The sequence below is a fragment of the Ursus arctos genome, unplaced genomic scaffold (genome assembly GCF_023065955.2).
Source record: "Ursus arctos isolate Adak ecotype North America unplaced genomic scaffold, UrsArc2.0 scaffold_36, whole genome shotgun sequence".
NCBI lineage: Eukaryota > Metazoa > Chordata > Mammalia > Carnivora > Ursidae > Ursus > Ursus arctos.
The window spans coordinates 14,076,947-14,094,464 of NW_026623050.1; the positions used below are offsets into that span (position 1 = coordinate 14,076,947).

The following is a 17,518-nucleotide window of genomic DNA, read 5'->3' on the forward strand; positions in this document are numbered from 1 at the left end:
TTCTTAACATAAGCATCCCATCATAGGTTTATTAGCAATAAAACTCAAGCGAGAAACCTTCAAAACGTCAAAGGAAAATATGTAATTATCTCATGTCTTAATCTTTCAAGACATGTTTCTCTCTTTTTCTTGTCTCTCTCAATTTAGGAATCAACACTCAGACCCCCAAGTTCCTGAACTCACAATGATCTCACGGCATTTCAATTTGACAAGGTCTCTCAGCCAAGATGCTTCAACATGCTTACAGTTTGGACACTCACGCTACAGAAAATGGCCTACAGATACTTGTGTTTCAGGGTTAGACTGTCCAAAAATCCCCACTAGGCACAGAACCAGAAAGAGCTGCATGTTTTCTAAGTTTCTTCTTAATCCCATAAAAACACCGATTGAGATAATTTACTTTTCTAAAGATAAACAATTTAGGAGAAAAAAATTTAGTTTCAAAAAATTAAAATCAGATCTCCTTGGCTATTTTTACATGCTCTTGAGGACTTTCTTAAATGACTTAAATATCTACTGATCTTGTATGATTCCATGAAAAACAAAAATAGAACTGCTATTTTAACAGCAGTATGGGACAAAATAGTATGCAATGAGAAATCAGTACCACAGAATAACCAAACATATTGCTGTTACATATACTAGTTATAAAACTGACTTATCCTACACTGAAACAAAACTTTTCACTTTATTTAATCCAGCCTATTATCTTGGGGTATGTTCTGGGAAATGCTGATATAAAAGCATATCTAAAAATACACCAAATTAAAAGCACGAATAAACGTTCCAATAAAATCTACTACCAAAGTGAAGCTGTAACATAGAAACGAGAAAAAAGCAAAATCAAATATTCTACAAGAAGCCATAATTATGATATAAGGGACAAAAAACAAAGCTTTAGTGCTTCTTTACCAACAAAAGAAAGTGACTCTATCAATGAATGCTCTTTGTATATTATTTTTAATGTTACTGCATTATTTTTTACTATTAAATTATTCCAGAGTTAAAGTCCACTAGTCACTCTTGAAGCAGCATGTGCTTTAGTAAATAAAATCTACCACAAGTCCCTACTTTCCATCCGGTTAACAAGCATACTGATTTAGAACTCCAGCATGGAAATGTGTGAAACAAAGTTGTATTTGTTTATTTGGTTTATAGGAAGAATAATTAAATGGGCTTTCCTTGCACTGCAGTTCTAAAATGTTATGGTCCTGCGTCATACTGAGCCAGAAAGTCAAAGTACAGTGAGAGTGGACAGTATATATGGGAGCAAGTTTGAAAGACTATATATATTTGACCCCATCGGCACAACTTAAACTAATGTGGGGTCCAATTCTTATGAATCAGTTAATTTATTTATACTCAGCCTTCTTAAAAATGCAGGTCACTGAGGGATTACATAGGGTAGGATAAAAAAAGATCCATTTTTACTACAGTCACTTATTTCTCATCTTGTTACATATTTGGGGATATTTGAACACATTTTCCGCTCCATTATAAAAGCTGAGGAAATGTACTGAAGGTAGCATAACCTAAAATACACTTTCTAGGGCCTTTGGATTTGCCCGATCAAGGACAGTTAACCACTACAGATGGTCCCAACTTATAATGGTTCGACTTACAATTTTTTTGACATCCTGATGATGCAAAAGCGATACACGGTACTTTGAATTTTGAATTCTGATCTTTTGCCAAGCCAGTAATATGCGATATGACACTCATGATACTGGGCAGAAGACACCTTATTATAAAATAAGCTTTGTGTTAGAGGATTTTGCCCAACCGTAGGCTAATGTTAAGTGTTCTGAGCACGTTTAAGGTAGGCTAGGCGAGGCTCTGGTGTTCAGTAGGTTAAGCACAGCCCCATCGTAAGTCGAGGAAGATCTGTATAGACCTTTAATAAGCAGAGGGCTTGCCAGTGAGCCACTTACGGGCAGATATTGCCCAGGGAAGATGCCTGGAGTACCACCAGACTCTTATTAAGAAGCAACCAGGAGTATACACTTATCTCATTTTGGGCTCAAGGAGGAAAATAAACAACAACAAAAACCTGCCTTTTACTGTGAAAGAGGTCATTACTGACTTCCAGCAGGTTAAAAAGAAACTTCCCATATTAACAAAGAAAAAACTTTCTAAGATTTGAAAATATATAAATAAAGGGACATGGCAGAAAAATGGATGGTTCATTCATACAAACCAGATAATTTCCATAGCTGTCAATAGTTGAACACTTAATTCTTTATTACATAACTTATTTTCTTTCCCATCAAAGCAGTTCAAGGTTAAAAACAGGAAGATGGTAGGGAATTGTTTAAATATGGTATTATTTTAATATAAATTAAAAGTCAAAAGCTTTTACAATATAATAAAATAAAAATCATTACTCTCATACTGTAGACGAATCAAAAAAAGGACATAAGAGAGCAAAAATAGCAAAGTAAAGAATAATAACCATTTTATCAGCTAAAATGCTGTACACATTTTTTTAAGTGTAGATTTGGAGACTATTTTTTTCCTTTCAGAAACTATTTTTGAATTGCCGATGTCCTATCAAAACAATGCCACTCCATCAATAAGCCCACCAAAAGACCTCAAGTTTGCTGCAAGCCTTGCTCACGTCTGACCTCAAAAAGAAATATGCCTACATGTGATAAAAGTCAACTCAGTATAGGTCACATTTTCATTAGTGTCATTTGTTTGCCCCACTTTGTCCTTTATCTCAGTTCTACTGTTAAAAATAATGTCATGTATCTCATTTGGAGATTTTTTTTTTCCTACTGAAACTATAACAGATCATCTACACCTGCTGCCACCGCTCCTCATCTGACATATTTCACTAAGGCCCTAATACATTCACTCCTCCGCAGTCTGCGATTCAGGGCCAAATGCTGCTTCCTCATTCTGGTACATGTTCTCACTCCTACCAATGTTACCAGCACTGCAAAACTGTTACAATTCTGGTTTCTCTTAGCTCTCCCTGTTTAGTAGTTAACTCATTTTCAGTAACTTTTTTACAATAAAAAATGTATTAAGTTTCTCTTCTTTGAATAAAATATGAGATATTTAAAAGAAAGATCAACAAAAGGAGTCAAAAAGAACCTCCTAGACAGATTCATTCTATACGTTCTTTGAGCGCAGGAGGGATAATATCTTTCTTTGTTCACATTTCTAATTCTTAGACAAACAGACTGCCAAAAATACAGTATTTGTAGATTTATTCAATGAGTAAATAACTGAATAAATGAGTAAGATCTGCTCAGAGTGCTTAACTCACTCATAAACACTTAATAAACTCTTACTATATGTACGAACGCAATGAAAACTGTTAGAATAAAGATGACAGTTCTTGCCTCAAGAGCCTCCATCTAGGACGGAAGAAAACATGTGAGCAGATTATTACGGGAGTTGGGTATAAAGTACTCTGAGAACACAGCAGATGATAGCCACGTGATCACTTTGGTCAGAAGTGATCACTACCACTTTATGATAGTAGCCAAAGGCTACTTTTGTGGGAGAATACTGAAGTCATTCCCCTTGTGATCCCAAAAAATTAAAGATATATTCCAAATACTCCTAACTTTCCATCAACTCTCAGAAACTGAATGTCCCTTTTCATCACTATATGCCACCTCAATAGCTTACCGCTGTGTTTACAGTCTCTGGGATACCATGCAACAGCAGAAAAGTACTGACAGGAAATCTGTTATGTTGTTCCACTCACGCTAATTCTCTCATCAAGAAAAACGCCCTCTTTTAAAGTAATAAAACCACCTGATCTTCTACAGACCTAATGAACACAGTAAGGTTGTACAGACAGCTTCAGCACAGCCAAGAATAGTTTATAAAAGGGCTAGAAGGGCCACCAGAATGTACCTGTCTAAGGAACTCCGTGCAGTGGACTCTATGCTATCAGCTAAGTTTCCTGTGTCGTACAGGCAACAGTGTGCAGAATGGGTCTCATCTAATGACTCCACGTCACTTGGATGTCAGCATTTTGGGGTCAGGTTGACAATGCACTGCACTACACTACAAACAAGGATATAAACATACCCTTCATTAATATTTCCCACAGGAAAAAAGTCTTTTTAAACGCAAACGATGATGTATTAACCTTTTAAAAATCAGGTAATAAAACAAGCCCTTACTTTATCCGCAGAAGACGACAGGCTCTACTCTGAATCTTATTATTTAGTAGTAATTTGCACTGCTCTGTCAGAGGACAGCAGGGTAATTTATTTGAAGCGTAATTAGACCTGTCGTACTATCCAGGAACAAACATCTGGACAGGTGAGGTCTAAACACAGTGTTTAAAAGTTTATAATCAAATTTTCCTCCATAATCAATATTAACATGTCTGCAGTCATTAGCATACTTACCACACTGACTGAATTTCTCTTTTAGTTTCTGCCAAGTCAAGTCAAAAGGCAGCTAGAATGAAAAAAGGTATTAGTAACAGATATACAAAGAAAAAAAAAATTTAAGTATCCTTTACATTTAGTTGCTTACATTTCTGACAAATATCTGGTTGCCTTTGGAGCCTATTCTGTCTCTTATTCCGCTTCCCATTGGACCAGACAGAAATCCTCGATCCATATCGATGCTCCTTTCCAGTATAGCTCCTATACCTGGTCCCATTCTATCAAAGCTGGAGCTCATCCGGTCCAGTCCCATCCCCATTCCTCCAGTCACACTGTTCATGCCACCCATGCCACCACCTGGATTTCAAGAAAGGAAGGAGGGGGGATTTGGGAATTTGGGTGTTTTTGTTTTAAAGATGGAAGAAAAAGGAGAAAGGAGAGGTAAAAGAGGAGGGAATCATTTTTGAGAAAGAAAGGGAGAGAAAAATTAATTCATTTATATAATTAGATCATATATAAACATAAAATCATTTTCATATACACAATAGAACAACCTTCCAAGAAAGAGAATTTGATATACATTCAGTTAGTTGAATGTCAATGGCTAATTGAATCTTCTCATTCTAGCCACTACATAAATCATATATACTTCTATAAAATTATATTCTGATCATAAAATATATCATATAAGTTATATAAATTCTCTACCAATTATTTGATCCATTAATGTTATAGTAGTTATCATTTTTCTTTAATAACACCATGTTTAATAAATGCTAGAACAAAGATACATGAAGTGAATTCAAATTATTACAATTCCAACACATTAACTGTTGGTCTCATCAAACTCTCCCACATATTTTCACCTCAGTATCTTCTGTTTTACAAGCAATTTCTCTTTCATATCAATTCAATTTTCAGTAACTGCAGAAAAACCTAACTTCTAATCTCAATATTACATAGAACTTAAGGAGATAACAAAAAATGGAATCACAGGCCTTTGGCCAGAGCTTCAGAATTTAACTCACAACTCATACCCAATTCATTCTTATGCACTGAGTCCCCTTTAATTAATTCCAATCCTATTCATTCTCAAAACTTATCCTTTTTTCTCATGGTGAATATCCCCATACATAAAAATTCTAAAAATTAGCATTACCTTCAAATTGACTTTCATGAATAACAAATATAAAGTTAGGGAAACAGAAGTATAAACACTGAGGTGAAAAAGGAAAGTGGGGAAGATTGATGGGAAAATGACCAAGGCTAAAAAAATGATGAAAGGGAATGAGAAGCAAGGTACAATGGAAGTAAATATCTTTAGCTGACAGGATTTTAGAAAAGTTCAAGTGGGCGGTATTTCCTATTTGTGAGAGTTCAATCAATTAAAGGAAGTCAGTAAAGTATGGAGAGCTCACAGAGACATGGATCAGTAAGCAACAGAGATCAAAAACTGAGCCATGTCTTAAGACTTAATATAAGGTCTCAAATGTGGTAATGGAAACAGATGGAAGACATGGGCATTCCTTGGTGTTGCAACTACTCTTGATTCTGTCACAGGAAAAGTTTAAGAGGAGAGGAAATAAGCATCTGTTTCAACCTTAGCCCTCAACCTCAGGAGGTCTCTAGAGGTGTTATAAGTGGGGCGATTCACCTGCATCTACCAAAAGACACAAGATGTTCACAGATGAAATAAGATAGTCACCAACAGCAGTTGTTGACAACAGGCAAGGAAACAAAGTTGGTGCTAAAGCAAAAGTTGCTCCTGACATGTGATCATAGAAATCTCCAGATCCCTTAGTCGGAATGGAGCTTCATGGATTAGCCGACAGTTAACACATACTCTGGTGTTAGTTTAGAAATGTCAAAGAAGTAAAATTCAAAGTTAGTTTAGAAATTTCAAACAGTGATAAAACAGAAAAGCTCAGTAAGTATCAAAATTTCTCTAAATTATAACAAGACATATTAACACATAAGAACAAAGTATTACTATACTACAATAACTACTCTTGCAAAGTCTTTTGCAAGCACTCAAATATTACTGAATAAATTCTAGTAAAATTTAAACCTACTTATTCCAGATCCTACTGGACCCATGTTAGAAGCTCCTATTCTTCCTGCAATCATTGCACTGCCTAAACAAGGATGGAAAGATAATATACTAATTAATTTGAATCATATTTTAAAATTCCCAAGGTACTATGCTCTCAGATGTACAGTAAACAAAAAATATGTCTTCTAGAAATAGGGTTCAAATACGTAATATATTGAAGAAGCAAGCAAGTACATTAAAATTCCCAAAATGTTTTTCATCAAGTAATAAATTATGTGAAACATTATAAATTTCCAATTGTTCACAAAAAAAGGGAAACAGACTTTGAAAAATATGATCTGCAAAAAGAAAAGGAGAAATATGCAGCCAGCCCTACCAAGTCTACCAAAGGAATCTCCAAAGCCTCGATTTATTCCAATATCACCACGTCCAAAATCTCTCTCCATGCTACTAGTCATCGCACCGCGGTATAGCTCTGAAAAGATTATGCAACAAATTAACCCTTTTTCAAGTGCATCAGTACATGGTAATCCATTTAGGAAAATTTTGAAACTAAACTGAAAAGACAGCAAAAGTCACAAATACAAAAAAGTCCACGATTTTCCAACTTACCTCACATGCCATATAATATCCCCAGTCCCATCCTGCCTGTCCCTATTCCCTAGGCCCATATGCCCTCCGAAGACATCTACGGTACCCATTCCTACATTTACCTACCTCCCATTCGGCCAACTCCTCCAAATCCTCCCATGCTATTCATTGCTTCCAGACCACCAAACCCAATTCCTATGGAATAAAGATTAATTTTGAGATTTGACTGTCACAGTTATATAGCTGAAAGGTACATTTTGTAAATGTTAAGTCTCATCAGTAAGCTCTTCATCCACCCTACCTTGTCCAGGGGCTTCTTAACACATCAATTTCCATATCCCTTAAGTATGTACCAGGCTCAATTTCTGCTAGCAGCCTTTAGGTGTGAGCCAACAATAAACCATGACTTGTTTTTTTCCTTTGGAATTCTTTCTCAACACAGCTTCTAATTTACTAAAAATGGTGACGGGTACATACAAAAAACAAATGCTTATACATACCTCCTCCAATTCTATTCATTCCTCCAAAACCTGGACCATCCATTCCCATACCTCAAATAAAATACACAGTATGTACGTTCAGTCAATCTTATTTTTATGACTAAAGAATGACACAACGCAATACAGCAAGAGACACCATTGGTCTAGTCATGATGGACACTAGAGAAGCAGCGGGGCACAGGTGGTAGGTGTGCTATGACACATCAGCTGTCTAATCAAAAGGCTTCTATGAGTATTTATTGAATGCGAAAACAAAATTCACTGGTCACACTCATATTCAAGCAGAGAATATCTAGGACTAAGTAATCGTTCACTTTTTTTTTTTTCCCCAACACACACACACACACACACACACACACACATCACCACAGCAGATTTAGAGACCAAGCCAAAAGGAAGGACCCCTTACATGGCAGCTAAGGGAGCAGTAAACAACTAAGAATAAAAAAGCATGTGTTTAAGGAGGGTGGGGGGCCTAAGAGTAAGGGACAAAGTTTCTATCTGTGTGGGTCAGAACGATCACCGTAGCTCCCCTCATAATTTAAAAGTTTAGCTATAGCACCTCAGCAAAAACAGGAATGTGATAGCATTTATTAGTCCATCGATTGAGACACAGTTCTCGATGTCTGGTCTGGGGTCCAATAAGTCAAAACTATTCCACTCATCACATAATATTAAGATATTATTTGACTGTTTTACTTTCATTCTCTCATGAATATAAGGTGTAATTTTCCAGAAACTACACGATGTATGATACTTAACAAACTAAGATACAACAGCATGGCTGTCTTGTATCAAACCAAACATCAAAGGATGTACAAAAAGGTAAAAACAATGCCACTCTTCTCACTAATTTTTTTTGTATTGGAAAATACAATTTAGTTTCTTAAAAATTATATTTATGTTAACATGAGTTTATTACTGTTAAATAAATACGTAAGTAGTTTTAAATTTCTAAATTTTAATTTCTAATACAGTAAATACTGTAGTTATGTAACTACATAAACGAAAGCACTTTGGGATGCTCGACAAATTTTAATAGAGTAAAAGGGTTCTGAAACCACAAAGTTTAAAAACTAATCTTCAAAGACAAACTGTAAATTAGTCCAGGTAAAAAACCAAACAGCTCTCTGAAAAGCTAGCTTCCCAGCTATACATATAAATTTAACCTGCTTATGATAGGGTAGCATTTCAGCCATATACATTAGTATATCCATGATACACAAGGCACTACATTTAAATATTCTCCTTCTGCCTTACAGACATTTTAAAATCCAAAGTGCTAAAAGGCTAGCTACAACAAAGGTGGCCTCAGAGGAACCTGCCTGATCTTTGCTCACCATCTTCCCTGTTCTCTGCTCTCAAGGTTTCATTCTATTTTCAGACTGAATGACATCCTAAATGCTCAACTATAAAAGAGTCCTTTGAACATTATTACAAACCAGTAAACATAAACTTTGTAATCTAGCAAATGTACCATTTAAAAAGAAATAAGAATGTGAGAATACTCACCACTTGGACCTAAATTTCCCATTACACCACCTATGTTCAACTGGCTGGCACTAATAGGCTGTCCACCTGGACCAAGTCCCATTCCAATCCCTCCAAGACCGCCTAAAACATAAATAAGAATATTACTAACCCCATATATAAAAAAATAACAGGCACTAAATAAATTTTTTAAAGCTAGATGCCTGTAGTAATATTTCCAAAATCTTGCAAATTTGCAAATAAGAGCACTGGTTATTGTTTTCATCAAAATGCAGCGGACTGAAGCCTCACTATAATACCATTTGTAAATGGGAAGTGTTTTATGAAGCAGGCCCATCTTATATCCTAGGTTCAAAGCATACTGAAAAGGACTAATGAAATACCAAGAGGATTTTGAATAATATTATATACCTTATAAATGGTATACATATCTGAAAATGAGAACCTTGCTCAAATTTGTAGAACCACTTAAAATAGAAGAATTACTTTTAAGATGCTTTAAATCAAACTAAAAAGTCAACAACAATGAAAACATAATATTGAATAAAATAAATGTCACATTACCTGGCTTTGTCCACGGCATTTTGTTTTTTTAAGATTTTATTCATTTGACAGAGAGAGACAGATTGAGAGAGAGAGAGAGGAAGCACAAGCAGCGGGAACAGTAGAGGGAGAAGCAGGCTCCCCGCTGAGCAAAGAGGCCAACGTGGGGCTCCATCCCAGGACCCCGGGAGCACGATCTGAGCCGAAGGCAGACACTCAACCAACTAAGCCACCCAGGTGCCCCTGTCCGTGACATATTTATTGACATTTATATGGCACCTTAAGTGTTTTCACATCTATTTTCCATAGAGAAGGAAACTTTTGAGACCTTAAGTTACTTGTATAATGCCATTTAGCTATGTGATTAAGCTAGAACTAGAATTTAGGTTTTCTGTCTCTAAATTCAGTATTCCTTTTAGTACCTCTCTTAAAATAAACTAATTAAATTTGTTGAAAACAGACTTTAAGAAGTTAATTTGATGACCTTAAATACTTAACATTTGAGTGGGAACTATTTTATTCTACTAAATCTGAGTATGGCTTTAAAGTTCTTGATAGTGAATGTAGCAATTAAGTGGCAGGGGCTGAGAAAACGATATACCATATATATTTTTTAAAAAATAAAGTACAGAAGCATATTGTGTTAAGTTGGAAAGATTAATGTGATCTAGTAAAAGAATTATCTTTTTTCGGCTCAGTTTCTAAAAATGGCCTACATTTGACTATCAGCAATGCTCATGTCTACACCTAAATCTCATATTTTCATCTCTGACATCATTCTTCATTAAAAGGAACCAGGACACCTTGAAACTAGGCCAATTCCATGTCTCTGGAACAAACAAACAAACAAAAAAAAACCAAAACAAAAAAAACCCCAACTTCCCAAATCTGGGAAATTATGCTTTTATGAAAAGTATCAGCAGCATAGGAAATGAGAAGGGTCCCACTTGACAAGTTACAATATTTTGAGCAAAAGAAGAGAAGTGAAAAATGAGGGCATTAATATGATTAACTAGAACAAACAGATTCTGTCCAAGTCTATGAATTCATATTAGAAGAGTATATAAAAACATAAATCTCAAAAAGAATAGATATAGAAGTCTGAATACAACAGAGGATTTTTTTTTCCTCTAAATAAACAGAAGAGTACTAATAGTAGCAAAGTAAACCAGCAGCCCCTGCTGTTAAGAGCCCCTGCAGAAAGCCAGGCAGGATCCTGAAAGATGGTAATTAGTAAGTGATAAGGTAAATTTGGGTGAGGCAGGAAAAGACTGCCCTATAAAGAGAGAAAAGGCAATATTCAAAGTCGAGAGCTGAGAATTTTCCAGACTTTACTTAAAAAAAACCCTGAATTCTCATATTGTGAAAGCCCAGTAAAAATTCATACCCACACTATAGAAAACTGCATACCAAAGATAAATATCTTAAAATCAGCTACATGAAGAACAAAGATTACCTATAAAGAAAGACATTTCAACTGATAGCTGACTTAATATAGCAACAATGGAAGCCAGAAGACGGGGATGTTTTCAAAGGGCTGAGACAAAATAACTATCAATCTTAAACTGCAAACCAGTAGAACTATCTTTAAAGACATTTATAGACTATCCAAAATTGAGACAATTTACTAACAACAGATCCTCACTGAAAGAGCTTTTAAAATATATTCTTCAGGGAAAAAAAAATTAGTGCCAGGGTCTGTGAAAGCAGAGAAAGATTAAAAAAAAAAAAAAGGTAAATAATAGTAATGCCTAATTTATGGGACTGAACTAAGCAATACAGAACTAAGTCAATGAGCAATAATAGCTCATAATTCAGTAGAAAAGTGATCAGAACTAAAACATTCAAAGGTCACTCTATTATTGAGTAAAAGAATAATTACATTAACTTCAGAGTTTATATTGCTATATTAAAAATCCAGGATAACCACTAAACGAGAAAGCAAGATAGGAGAAAAATATTTGCAAAAAACAGAAAAAAAATACAAAATGAGATAATGGGAATTAATCCAAATAAATCAATAAATGTGAATAAACAAAACAAAGCTGTTGTACCTACATTAATATTAGACAAAAGACTTAGTTACTAAAGATAAAATCACTTTATAATGATAAAATTTTGATTCATTAAGAAAATATGTCAGTTCTAAACTTGGATGTACCTACTAAGTTAGTTTCAAAATATTTAAAGTAAAAACAAGAAAAAAATAAGACAAATCCAACATTCCAGTGGGAAATTTTACCATATACATCTCTCAATAATTGACAGCACAGACATGATTATTAGTAGAGACCTAAGAAAATGTAAATGACTAACAAACTTGATTTAACGGACATATACAGAACACTGCACTCACCAAGCACACCTGGAATATATATTTAAAAAGTGCCATATATTAGGCCATAATGCAAAGTCCAAATTAATTCCAAGAATCACAATCATATCTTCTCTGGCCACACTGTTAAGTTAAAAATTAATAAGAAAAAGCCCCATACATTTAAAAACTCAAAAATGCATCTCTTAAGAAGAAATCATAATAGTAATTTAATAAAAACTAAATCACAATAAAAATACTCCATACCAAAACCTGTGTACAACAGCTAAATTTAATAGTTATAACTACTTTTACTAGAAAAGAGAGGCTGTAAAATTAGTGAAATAAACATTCAACTTAAGGAATTTGGAAAAAAAAAAAAGAGACTAAACCCAAAGAAGCAGAAGAAAGTATTAAAGCGAAGAGCAGAAATTAAGATACAAAAATGAAATTCACTTCCTTGAAAGCACTAATAAAACTGAAAAATCTAAGCAAAACTGACCAAGAAAAAAGAGAAACTGCAAACCTTTGGAATTTATCAAAGGGAAAAATTATAGATGTAGCAGAAATTTAAGAAACTATTTTATGCCAATAATTTTGAAAATGAACAAAAATGGTAAAAATCTTAGAAAAATAGCAATAACCAATATTGACTCAAGAAGCAACAGGAAATATGAACAATCATTAGTTCAAGTTTTCCCCTAAATAATACAGGAAGGCCAGACAGTGTTACAAGTAATTTCTCGTGAACACTGAGAGAACAGATTATTCTAACAGAAAAAGAATAAATACTCCTCAACTTAGTACTGTTTCTAATGGATGAAAGCTAGAATAACCTAAAAAACAAAAAAATATATAAAATGTGGTATTAGCAAGTTAAAATGAAGGAACCAAAGCTACATCTATCAATATCAATGCATCTCAAAAACAGTATTAAACCAAAAACAGCAAGTTGCAGAATAATATATACAATATGATGTCACTCACCCCAAATTTTATATCCAGCAAAACAATTTCATGTAGTGTTTATGGATGTATAAATGCGCAGCCAAATGACTAAAACCTAAATGATAAACACTATATTCCTTAAGTTGTTTCCTCTTGGTATGGTATCTGGTGGTCAGGAGAGAGGGGGAGTCTCAACTTTATCTGTAAAATTTTACTTTAAAGAAAACTCATCTAAAACAAATATGGCCTGTGATAACTACAGGAGTAATTTTATTTTTGCCTGTATATTTAAAATATTTTATGATTAAAAAAATTTAATAAAAACTGGAGACAGTATAATAAAATCGTAAGAACAGGAGCTAGTATATTTGAGTATGTACATTATACGAGAACTGTTCTAAGTGTTTTACATGTATTAACTCATGCAACACTCATGCCAGCCCCATGATATAGGTGCTATTATCATCCTCATTCTGCAGATAGAGCATTGAGACAAAGATGTTAAGTACATTACACTGTTTTATAATCCTTTGGAAAACTATTCGATAATACTGATCAATGAGCATACCTGAGAACCTGTTTATCTACTTGAAGGAAATAACCAAAAACATACCACATATTTGTATACAAAGACATGAATTACTCTGTTGATAATTAAAGGAAAAAAGTTAAAACAAATAAATATACCTAACATAACAGTGAAATAACTATGGAGCATCTACACGAGAGACTATTATACACCCAATAAAAATACTTGGAAAGAATTTTCAACATGGAATACTGCTTATTAAACACACAAAAAAATATAAAATTATTTATATGGTAGTACTCAACCATGAAAAAAAAATATACATATAAGGAAAGACTGGAAAAAATACACAAAAGTGTTATAATGCAGGTTTCTTGTGGTAAAATTAAAAGGTCTCCTTTTCCCTTCGTGTATATGAACTTACCAATTTTTTTTAGTGTGTACTGCTTTTATAACCAGGAAAAACCACCAAAAAAAAAAAAATGGTACATATTTATCTTCTCTCTTCCTCATCAATCATGACGACCTACTCCATAACTACTAAAACTAACCCTAAACTGGGCAATTTGGGATACAGGCACAAAAATAAAGACTTTTGCTTTGTATATAATAAAATTGAAAAACAAATAGTCTGCACTGTTTCTAATAATAACTTTTACTTACGTGGTAACTGTGGTGTTTTACTATCATGTGAACGGTAGTCTTCATGAGGGACAGACTTGTCATCCTAATTGCAAAAAAAGTTTATTATACGGTTAATACATAACTAAAAGGATCTGTAACGCAGAGGAGAACAGATAAAAGATTTGAAGAGGTTGGAGGGTTGAAGTGATATATAGAAACTCACCATTTTCACATGCATAGGTCTATCAAACAAAAACTGCCCATTGAACATAGCTGTTGGTTCAGTCAAGGAAACTCAGTTAAGACTATAAAATTATACTTGAACACACAGTTTTTAATAATCTTAAGAGTCAGACTACCTCTAAAATTTTAATCAACATCTTTACTATTATATTTATATTAGTCTCTTCCAAATACTCAAAGAAAAATCTTGAAGTCTTTGCTTTACAGTTTTACTTTATAAATAAAATATAATTTAATTCAACCACTGAAAAAAGAAAATTAACAAGGCTTCCTTTAAAGCAATTGCATAAATGTACAATGGATTATATTAATTGCCAACAGCAGATACACATACAATTAGTTGTGGTAGGAAGAGAAAGTAGAAAAAAGTTCAAGCCAGGCTTATACAATATAGCTAATTCAAGTTTTAAGAGTGACTTTAGTACTTGGATATAGTAAAGGTTTTATGTGCTGGAGACTAAAGTCTAATACACGTTTCTAAGTCAGGCAACCTCGAATCCATGACCCCCACAAAATGGTATCAATCTTCTTCAACCTTATTAAATAATGCTAAAGTGTAAATCAGGATACAAATTGCTTGAACTGCTTCAATTGCTTGTTCAAAAGTGACTGTGCCCATTCCTCTGCTCTTGCCATCTTTGTCTTCTTTAATATCTGCCCGCTTTACAGTTCCAGCTATGCTGAACACCTCCTTTAGCTTCTTCCAACCAACTTTGAAGTCAAGCTTAACATAAAATTATATAAAGTTACATACCTAATAAACCCTTCTTCCCATTTATAAATAATACAAACAAATCTTTTCTGAACTGTCAAAACTATAAAGAACTATACTTCTTAATAGACAGTACATCAAGAATATTCAAATAAAAACATCTTAAGTTGTTTAAAATCAATTAAGCTACATCCACATTGTTCCTTATCCTTAATTTTTTTTTTTAATTCCCAAAACAGTCCTCAACTGCCCAATCCTGTTTATACATTTGAAACTTGCACATCTATTTTTACTGAGAGAAATTCAGATTTTGGAAAATATTGTTGATATCACTGACTTTCAAAAGCTTAGAACAAATGACAAACCAACTACAATGCACATTCACAAATATCAAATAACAAAGCTAAAGAAAGAAGTCCATTTCCCAATATGAACAAAAATCACATATAATGCAAGTAAACATTTTCAAGAACTGCTTAGGTATTTATAAATTCCACAGTTCTCTCTTAAAGAATCCTACTCATACTTATACCCTAACCTTATATATATATATATATATATATATATAGACTTGGGTTCAAGTTTACAATAATTACTGTTACGCTTACTTTAGTTAAAAATAAGCAAAATGTTCTATAAACCTACAACCCATTCATCTAATTTAATAATCTCATGATTAGAATTAAATAGCTGAATGACAAAATTTTAGACTAAAGCTTAGACTTACATTAGCAACAAAAATTGTGGAACCAAGTCTACCAGCCTGCAAATTACTGATAACCTCAGGAGGAATGTTTGGATTATTGAGAATGGAAGGTGGTAAATTCATCAACCCCGATCCCATATCGGGTACATGTCCTCCTGGAAATGATCCTCCTGTCCGTTGCAATGCCCTACGAGCATTTTCTCCATCAGGATCCTATAACACACATTGAATGTTAAATACCACTAGATACATCAGTAAATCTGTATCATTAAAATAACAACTTCAAATTCTACAGTAGCTATCGCAACTGGCTCAAATTATTGGCCCTCTTGAAGAGTGAGCTTTTTTTCTTATCCAGGGAATTCAGTCCCATAAAAACCTGTGGACAGACAAAAGATTTCAGTCTCCAGGGGTGTCAATTAAATACCTCTTTCCAATCACTAAAGTCACTTAAGAACTTGAAATTAGTTTAATTTTGCCCTCATACTAGTGTACAAATATATGACACACACATATAAATATACATAACTCAAAGAGGAACAAAATACTTACTGTTGACTCTTTTCTTTCCGAAATGCAGTAATGGTGAATTCTCACCACTGGATGCCCAAGGCAATGCCAAATCAGACTAATTCAAAGCTTTTCAACAGCGGAACAGACTGTTATAAAACCCAGGAATATTGGGGTAAAGGGGAACTATTATAATGTGTAAGTTTCATTCCTAAACAAAATATAATTATCCACTTTCCAACCTTTTGCCTTCCTCAACGATTGTGATCTGACAATTGATTATTACCAGAGATGAAGTGGGGGGGGGGGGGCGATAAAGAAAGGCTAAGTGTCCAAGTGAAGAATGATACTAAACATTGCTTTTTATTAAGTTCATTAACTATATAAGAAAAATATCCTACCTTTAAACAAAACTAAAAAAGTGAGTTTAAACATACTTCTTACTCATCGCACTAGGTGGAATGTAAAAAAAAAACCAAAACAAAAAAAAAACAAAAACACATAGATAGACTATCTTCTGCAATACCAAACGATAACGGTAAATGTTACCATCAATGCTACTCTGCTGGTCTCAGTCTGGGGATACTAATAAAAAGAAAGTTGGATGACCTTAAGAAATTCTCTAGGAAGGCTGGGAGAATAGAAGGTGAAAAACCAAATGCAGGAATAAAGGTATACCAGCTTCCAAAGTATTTCTTCACCATGAAGAAATAAAAAGAAATACAGAAGTAAAGAAACAAATGTTTTGAAAAATGCTATAAACTTTTTAAGATAATAAAAAATAAATGCTTCGGGTCTAACTAAAGCTTCAAAAACTTATACAAATGCAAAATTTAAGATAGTGTTACCTATGGGGAATGGAAGGGTAGGAGAGGTGCTTCATAAACTATTAAGATAGGCTGATTGTCCTTAACATCTTAACATTAATAAAGCATATTCCTATGTTTTGATTTGTCTTTTTATATTTGACATGTATATAAATATGTGTATACACAAAAATCTATACATACACATGTAAAATACATAAAATATATATAAAATACAATTTATCTAAAACAAATTTACCATTGTATAACATGTTTTTATTCCTCTTTTCCCCTTGGATGAGAGCCTGCCAGTCACTACCAGCTATTGCTATTAGAGGGCCTATAAGCTTATAACTGCTATAACTCCCATTTCATATAATGAAAAAAGGCAATTCTAGTATCTTGTAAGGAATACTGGAAATATATTTTCCTTAGTATTTTCTCACTAGTAGTTTTAGCCCTGAGCTCAGCCACCCATTTGTAAATTAGGTATTCCCAGAAAAGGGACCTTTATGATATTAGTCTGAAAAAGCTAACTGAATGAAGAATAGCCCTTCATTTAGCTAGGCCAAACTGGATTATTTTTCTCT

The 17,518-nt window shown here is 33.7% G+C and overlaps 1 protein-coding gene across 2 annotated transcripts in view; it reads right to left on the minus strand.

The window, feature by feature from the left end:
- The window catches only part of MYEF2 (myelin expression factor 2), a 37,817-nt gene that overhangs the window by 10,071 nt on the left and 10,228 nt on the right, over nt 1-17,518 (minus strand). The window contains exons 6-16 of one of the 2 annotated variants that reach the window (XM_026518427.4): nt 15,634-15,825; nt 14,765-14,918; nt 14,175-14,224; nt 13,991-14,054; nt 9,015-9,116; nt 7,503-7,553; nt 7,129-7,197; nt 6,788-6,886; nt 6,431-6,493; nt 4,507-4,715; nt 4,377-4,428 (exon numbers count right to left, since the gene is read on the minus strand). In XM_026518427.4, coding sequence (XP_026374212.1) covers nt 4,377-4,428; nt 4,507-4,715; nt 6,431-6,493; nt 6,788-6,886; nt 7,129-7,197; nt 7,503-7,553; nt 9,015-9,116; nt 13,991-14,054; nt 14,175-14,224; nt 14,765-14,918; nt 15,634-15,825 — 1,105 coding nt within the window. The remainder of the gene's footprint in view (nt 1-4,376; nt 4,429-4,506; nt 4,716-6,430; nt 6,494-6,787; nt 6,887-7,128; nt 7,198-7,502; nt 7,554-9,014; nt 9,117-13,990; nt 14,055-14,174; nt 14,225-14,764; nt 14,919-15,633; nt 15,826-17,518) is intronic. The other variant, XM_057306238.1, reaches the window with a different exon arrangement.